At 34.3% G+C, this 8,133-nt stretch overlaps 2 protein-coding genes across 2 annotated transcripts; one reads left to right on the plus strand and one right to left on the minus strand.

Annotated features, from left to right (window-relative positions):
* The first annotated feature begins 1,567 nt into the window (after positions 1–1,567).
* Positions 1,568–2,519, plus strand: LOC102602014 (thionin-like protein 2). Its single transcript, XM_006343049.2, has 2 exons — positions 1,568–1,913; positions 2,245–2,519. The coding sequence occupies exons 1-2, from the start codon at positions 1,604–1,606 to the stop codon at positions 2,304–2,306; spliced, it is 372 nt and encodes a 123-aa protein (XP_006343111.1). The 5' UTR covers positions 1,568–1,603; the 3' UTR covers positions 2,307–2,519.
* A 673-nt stretch (positions 2,520–3,192) lies between these two features.
* LOC102602342 (nuclear pore complex protein NUP50A) lies at positions 3,193–6,234 on the minus strand. Its single transcript, XM_006343050.2, has 2 exons — positions 6,128–6,234; positions 3,193–4,821 (listed from the first exon to the last, which is right to left on the minus strand). Exon 2 carries the CDS (start codon positions 4,768–4,770, stop codon positions 3,433–3,435), a length of 1,338 nt encoding a protein of 445 aa, XP_006343112.1. The 5' UTR covers positions 4,771–4,821; positions 6,128–6,234; the 3' UTR covers positions 3,193–3,432.
* Between the last annotated feature and the right edge of the window lie 1,899 nt (positions 6,235–8,133).

Consider the following 8,133-nt stretch of genomic DNA (forward strand, 5'->3'; position numbering starts at 1 on the left):
TTGTAGTCTTATGACTTCATGGAGACTTGTATTTTTTATAAATAGCATTTGGACCTGATTATTTTAATCCCCTTTTGAGGAGGCACCTCTTCTCCCAAAATAACAAGTTTACTTTCCTAATTTAAAAAAGAAGTTATCTCATGCATTTAAATATTCGTTAACTATCTACCTATGTCTATTTTGGACACCAATAACTTCTTGCTCAAAGTCGTTTGAAACATAAAGGTAATCACATATTTTTCTAGGACTAATAGTGAATTGGAGGACACGTATCTGAGCACTAAATAAGATCATGGCTCTACACAAAACTCACCAAACAATAGCACTAATAAATAGGCACTCACAATTCATCAAACATATTATTATCTACACTGCCCACTACTCTATCCCTATAATAAACCCTTCATTCTTTAATTGGGCAAGCACAATGCACGCCCAAACACTTTTTTAAAAATCTTTCTTTTATCTCTATGCCCGTTTAGCTTAACTTTAAAAAAAAAAATTATTACAGAGAATTTTGACTATGTGAAAACTGTCAAAAAGCATAAAAATATTGTGTATAAAATTAAAACTTTGATATAAATACATTTTTAGTGCTTAATTGTGCAGTAATGCTCCCAACACTTAAAAGACTAACATTAATCTCATTATCATGAGCAATAATTACACTTATTTCTTAATTAAAGTCTTCTCTGTCTCTCTCACAATCTGGCTGTACACCATTATGGTTGAGCAAATGATGGTTTTGTGTAATAATTAGTACTATTTTATTTATGTAAGGAGGATATACTTATTGTAGCTGAGCTGTTAGGCTATTCTTAAATCTGAAAATTAACATTTAAATACATTTTCCCCTGTATTAAGAAGAAGAAATATTGTATTAACTTTAAGCAAGTACTTTTTCTTGTTGTTTGTCCTTATTTGACATCCTATCCTAAATTTTATTAAGGGACCATAGCCAAAGACAAAAATTAATCACATGTAAACCCAATTTTCAATCCACATCAGTTCTCATTGAATTCATGCTATATATCTTGATAATATAAAGATCATTTACACTATCACTAGTGCAACTTAATTTATGCTATACGTTGATATGTAAAGATTTTCACCCTATCAATATATTTGTAGTAGGTAAGATGCGTTAATTTTCAAATTATTAATTTCACCTTTTCAATTTATGATCGAAAAAATCTTCTAGAGCCAATTATTTGGGTGAAAAACAACTTTCGCAACTCAGGATGATGAATTGGCCCCTCTATCTTTTTCCACTTAAATGTTGGACTTTCTTCGCTTGGTGCAAAGCTTGAACTTGTGACCTAAGACACAAGACCCTCAACCTTTGTCGGTTGGTCTAACCGTTCAGGGCCTAATCTCACTTTCTATATATAGATGGTTACTTATATCTCTTAGATGACCTGATGGTGTAAAAATTATTTACTACTTACAAAGATACACTCTTTTTTTAATCAACACTAAAGGGAATATGTTGTTCTTTTGTCTCATTGCTCATTATATATACGTGGGCACTAGTTGTTGAGTACTTCCATAAACCTTTTTCAAGTTCTCCATAGGCTAAAAGTTTATAGTTAAAACAGAGAATATGGAGTCAATGAAGTTAAGGGCACTTGTTATGGCCTTAATGTTTTTGGGAATTTTTGTAGGGCAGTCAAGTGCTGCCTTCACTGACTGTTACACTAGATGTTTCATTTTCTGCATGATTGATCCTTCTGAGACAGTATGCAAATGCACTACTAAATGCTTAAAACAATGCATTTTCAATTCAGATTCTGATTCTGGTTCTGTTTCTACCAATAATGTCCACAACAAAATAGACAGTAGCAACCTTAAGTTCTGTAAATTGGGCTGTGCCTTGTCTGCTTGCTCCACTCTCAGCAAAAAACATCAACCAAGTAAGTATTTTAATTCCTCCTCTCTATGACTTATATTTTTTTTTTCAGTAACAACTATGTGTTACCATGTTTAGACTGATTATATGAATTCTTGTTGTCTATATGTCGCTAGCTAGAGGCGGAGCTAGAATTTTAAATTTATGGATTTCAAATTCTAAAAAAGGCAATTTAGTGGGTTGAGGATAAGTTATTAGTATTAAGCGAATTTCTTAACACATAACCATATACAGTAGCTTTTTCTCTAACTCCGCCTCAGTGTATTAATGCTTTTTTTATTATTATTCTTTTTTTTTTCTTCTCTGAATTGATTTTTTTTTTCTTGTGACTTTAGATGGTGAAAAGATGGATGATTGTGTTGGATCTTGCTCAAAGAACTGCACCAAGAGCTACTGATGGCCATAGAAGTGGCATTATTAGTGGGGTTTTATTATCCCTCTTTTAATCTTTATGATTTCTCTTATTCTCCTTTCTTGTTTTTTTTTCAAATTAAGGATGGAAAATCATCAGCAGAATGTAGGTCTTGTACCCTAGTAAGAACTTCCAAAGTGGGTATGTTATGTATCAGTATTCACCTACTCATATAACAATCCATTTGTGATTTATCTACGTTCTTATAGCGCTTTAAAATCGCATTTCCAAACGCCTACTTAGATTGAATGAGTATCTGTTTGCTTTGCCAGTTTTGGCGACAATATATCATGTGTAATCATTTATTATTATGGTTTGTTGAATTGTTTGTCTTCGCATGCCTCTCAATGGGGCTGATAAAAATTTATTCGTATCGAATATTAAATTGGAAGAAGAGAATTATCCCCATGGAAAATACATTGGATCATAAAAATGGGAACAAGAAATATTGACATTTCAGGTACAAGGGGCAAATGTACTTTTTTAAAAGAGTACACGGACAAAGGGAAATATCTAACCCTTTTTCATTTAAAAAAACTAGCACTGTCTAAACACAAATGAATTCAACTTCAAAAAACTCTTTTTTTTTCAACTATGACTTCAAATAATCCCTTTTCTCAGTTTAATTCAAATTCTATCCAATAGTGTGTTGAATTTAGCCTGTTCTCAACCACTCGATTAACCGGCATAAACTATGAAACAAAACCATAATAGTCTAAGCAACTCATCTAACTCGATGACTTGCACAAATTTGGACCAACCCCTCTACTCTTCTCCCAGCTAGGCGGTTCGAGCATGTTGCATGCACCTAACTAAAAGATACATTAGGAGCTCATCAACTAAAATTATTGAACAGGTTCGCGACAAGAAGAAAACACAACGGCGATAATTCAACATCCCACAAAAAGAGAGTAAACACATTATAAGTTACTCGGACAAAGTCTACAACAGATGAATAATAGTCAACTCAGTATGTGGGCTTACAAGTCTCTTACCTCTCGGACAAAATATTCTCTCATCCTTCCTATTCTTCTCTGCAACTAAAAGAAAATAGTAGGGCACATTCCATGAGTCTCTATGCAACTATACTGCAGTATCAATCATCTGAAGCTTAAGGAGAGTTTTCCGGTGTCTTCAAAGAACCAGTTGTAGTACCTTTATGTTCCACTACAGCAGCTCGAAACTCTTCGACTATGGAGGCATCCTTGAACTTCAGAGCAATTGTAGAAAGTCCTTTTCCATCAGCAGCACTATTCAAGCAAGCAAAAGTGACCCCTTTTTTGTCCATATTAGCGAGCTTCATTTCTGGAAAAAGGTTGGCATTCAAGATCAATCTGTAATTTCCTTTGCTCCTCATAACAAGTCTACCTTTTCCTTCCCCTGTTGTAGAAACATTGACCTTTAGTTCTCCCTTTCCCCGCTCTTTCCACCCTCCATTAAGATATTCAAACAGCACGGAATCAGCTGTGAATACGGGTTTTTCATTTTCCTCCCCTGTTTCAACAGTGACCTCTTCTTTGGAAGGAAATCCAGTACCCTCACTCTTGTTCACAAGGAATGACCCTGAGTTTCCAAACAGAGAAGTACTTCCATTAGTGGGAAGATTAAGTCCAAATGGTGACTGGTCACTTTTTGCTCCAAAGAGAGAACCAGCACTTGATTCAGAACCAAAACCTAGAGAAGATCCCTCTTTTGAAATACCTCCAAAGGAGAACGTAGTGCTGGAGAACCCAGTCCCTGCAAATCCTGTGAAAGCATTTTGGCCACTTGAGAGTTGTTGGAATGAGCTAAAAGAAGCAGTTTCTGTACCCTTCTCACTTTTCTCACCACCGGCATCTTGTTCTTCATTCTTTGTTTTCCCAACTTCCACATCCTTCTTACTGTCATTCTCACTCTTCTCAACTACTGTGCCTTCCTTGGTTTCAACCTGGATTTTCTCATCATCTGCTACCTTCTTTTCAGCAGATTCAGCTTTGTCAGGCTCATCAGGAGTTTCAACTTTCTCATTGACAACATTAGATTCATCAACATTACCTTCTGATGATGGCTTAGAAATTTGATCAGGTTCCTTCTTCTCTTCCTTACACACATCACTTGGCTCCTTTCCGGTTGCCTCACCAACGTCATTTTTTTCTTCTGGATTACCTGAACTTGTTATCCCACTCTTAACTTCACTTGTTATCACATCAGATGAGATACTGGACTCAGTGGGTGGAACCAAGCGGATTGCTGCAAAGGGATTAGCCGAAGGTGTAGATGTAGTAGTTTGACTGCGACGAACTTTGACAATTCTTCTACTTGCCATTACCTCCTCACTTGCTTTCTTGAAAGACCCAGTCTCTAGCTCAGCTTCATTTTCATCATCATCGAGACCAGGATTGTCTCGTGATAATTCCTTTATAGCTGCCCTTTTCTTTGATGGTTGAAGAGAATTCTCAGCATCTCCCATCGGAAAATGAGGAAAGAAACTTGAAGAGTTCACAAGAAAGATATGTTATCTCTGCATGAAATTGCATAGTAAATATCAGTCACCAGACAAACTAGAACTTTTTTATCACTTTGAACAAGGTTAGGTTGGTAATAGGCAACACAATAGTTTTCGTGTCTAGTTGCTTGGTGTCAAAGTTCAAACTAGGATATGCAATGGATATTCCAAATTTTTTTTCAAAAAAATATTCAACTTTTTGGGACTTCTATGTTGGAGGTCTCAAGTTCGAAACCCCTTGCCAGCGAAAGCAAGGGGTTTGCCTTCTGAGTCGAGCTCGTCGCACCAGGCTTGCCTAGTGCGGGTTACCTCTCCTATGTGGTTTGCGAGCTATTGCATAGGAGCGGGGGTTTTACCCTGTGCGCACCCAAAGGGTAGCGGCTGCGGGTTTCCCTTGTCATCAAAAAAAAAAAAAAAAACAACTCAATTGCGCACACCTACATAACTAAGAAGAAGGCAGAGTTTAAACACTAAAGGGAATTTCTCCTTGCTTCGTAGTTTCTCAACCATTTCCTTCTTTCTAAATCTCACAACCAACAAAGAAAAGACTAGCTAAAGCAATACATTGGACTTAAAACATTATAGTCAATAAAGCAGAAGTGTTTAACAAATGGTGGAAGCCAACATCTACCGGAACTCCACTAAATATATAAAAATCATATAAATTAAACAAACACAAAAAGGCAACAAATTTTGTGAAACCAAGATAACATTCACTTACATTTGGAAAAATGAATCTGAGCTTATAATTTTTTCAAGGTAACATCATAACATTCAATCAAATCAAACTTCCAAGAAGGAAAATAAACAGTAAGAACTACCTCAAAAAACATCATACTAATTCTTGTAACACACAATTCATAACACTATTCATCACTCTTGCAATAGCCAGTTCATCAAAGTTCAAATTACATATTTAACTACAAGTCACCGACAATACATATTGATAGAGACAGCTGAAAATTAACACACAATTGGGAGTCTAAAGAAACAGCTCATCTCAGGCAAAGAGAAGATCCACACTTAGTATCCCGGATACTACCATTCACTAAGGTCAAAATTATTGCGTTAAATCCACCTGGTTTATTCGTATGTTTATCTCTTTATATTTTTAGCGGTTGTTCTAGGTTGTCATCGCTTACACATCACTAACTAAAAAAATAATCGACAAAATCAATTTTATGAACCAAAAAATAGAAAAAACTATAAGTTTAAGGAACTAGGAACCAAAAATTCAATGAAATTGGACAAATATGATAGGCAAAATATAAATTGAGACCAAAAAAATGGAAGTATACTAAGATTAAATGAGTGAATTTACCTGAGAGGATTCAAATTTCGTGGAGTTTTGAAAAATGAAGTTACGCTGTCGAACCGAGCACTATATAAAAACCCTAGAAAGATCTAATATTGATTAGGAAAACGAGATAGGGACGGGTGTCACTGTAATATATATAATTAAATAAATAAGGGCTTTTTAGGATGAGAACAAAAAGAAAACATATATTGGGCCGAAAATAAAAGAGGCCCAAAAGAGTGGACCGCTATGAGAGATCAGAAAAAAGTAGCAATATTAATACTAATAAGTAGTCGGTTTTAACATTGTTAGTATTTAAACTATATTTAATGTTGAACCAACGTGGGTTGTGGTGCACTGGTGGGAGTGCTTCACCCTTAACCAGAGGTCTCGGGTTCGAGCCCTGGGTATGAAGAAAATCATGTTGAGAGTGTCACCCCTCGAATGGGCACTGCAGAGCGCGATCCGAATTTAGTTGGAGCTCCAATATGGGTTCCAAACACTTGTAATGTTGAATTTTTGAAAAGGAAAAATTGTATGATTTGCATGTTCTATTCATTTATTATTCATTATCGGATAGACGGATACTCTAGTTTAGAGTAGCTAAAGAAAAAAATTATTTTCATAGTAACGATTAGCGAAATATGAGCCGTTTAAATCGTGAAAATGAGATTGTGGAAAAGTAATATAACTATCCTATTGCTAAGCGAGGGAGTTTTAATGTTTTACTTTTCTCCAATTTAAAATATGGATGACACCCAGAGTTGAGGAACATTATTTGATGCATGGAAAAGCTATTGGTTTCGGGCTATCCTAATAGAATATTCACTTTTTTAAAAGAGAAAATTTTAGAAAAAACAAATATAATAGACATAATAAGGCTCTATAACTATAATTTAGATAGTTGCACTCCATAACTATAGTTTCGTTTGCTATGAAGGCTGCGGTTTGTATATTTCTGTCCGTTTGTATATTTTGCTTGCGAATATACAGATAAGGTAAGTATATATACAAATTTTGTATTTATGCATTTAGAAATTTTTTAGAACTCCGTTTGTATATTTCACTTGTCAACATACAAACATGGTAATTTATTATTAAATTTTCATAAATCGTATACAAATATCTAAAATAAACATATACAAAATTCTAAATTTATATCATCAGAAACCGAATTATACAAATTATGAATTTATAAAAATCAGGCGAATTATACAAAAGCATGTGAATAGCAAGAATTGGGGAAATTGTAGTTGTGAATTACAATTTTCTTAAACTGTAGATATAGTGCTAAATGTTTGTTATTCTACATAATTTTCTTCTTTTAAAAAGAGAAAATTTCAAGAACTAAGGCTAGACCCACAATCAGACTCCTTAGCTATAGTTTGTTTAATTGTGATTTGTAGCTACTTGTTAGAAAGAAGAGGAGACTCAAGTGAGATCGGGGAGAGAGAGTACAGAGATATACAATTGATTTCTATCTATTGATTGATAATTGTATCGTGAATAGTGTTTTCAAAAATATTTTTGGGGCGAGTTTCGGGGCGGGGCTAACCAAAAACGTTTTGGGGCGCAATTTGAATACGTAGATCTATAAGGCGTCAGTCCTATAATTTGAGGCATAAGTCTTGAGCGTAAAAACATAAGCCTTGTGCGTATATGCCCTGGCGTTATTTTTATTATTATTATTTGAATTTTTTTGCTTTAAATCATATTTTTTATTATTGATGTAATGGTATTTCTCAAAATAGTAATTATAATACTTTTTTTCTTCATTATTGGTTATTAATATTTCTCAAATAAAAATCATAACACTTTTCTATATATTATAGGTTATTTATTAAAATTTATTTGTAAAATCATTGAAAGTTTTACTTTTGTTTATTTTCTTAGTAATAAAATTATAAAATTGAATATAAATGAGACTACACCCCGTAGATCCATGAGACTTACGCCTCGTCTCGAGTGCATAAAACATCTTGCCTCACTCCCTCACCTTTTAAAACACCAATAACGAATACAATTGATTT

This window comes from Solanum tuberosum, unplaced genomic scaffold (assembly GCF_000226075.1).
Source record: "Solanum tuberosum cultivar DM 1-3 516 R44 unplaced genomic scaffold, SolTub_3.0 scf00040, whole genome shotgun sequence".
In the NCBI taxonomy this organism is placed as follows: Eukaryota; Viridiplantae; Streptophyta; class Magnoliopsida; order Solanales; family Solanaceae; genus Solanum; species Solanum tuberosum.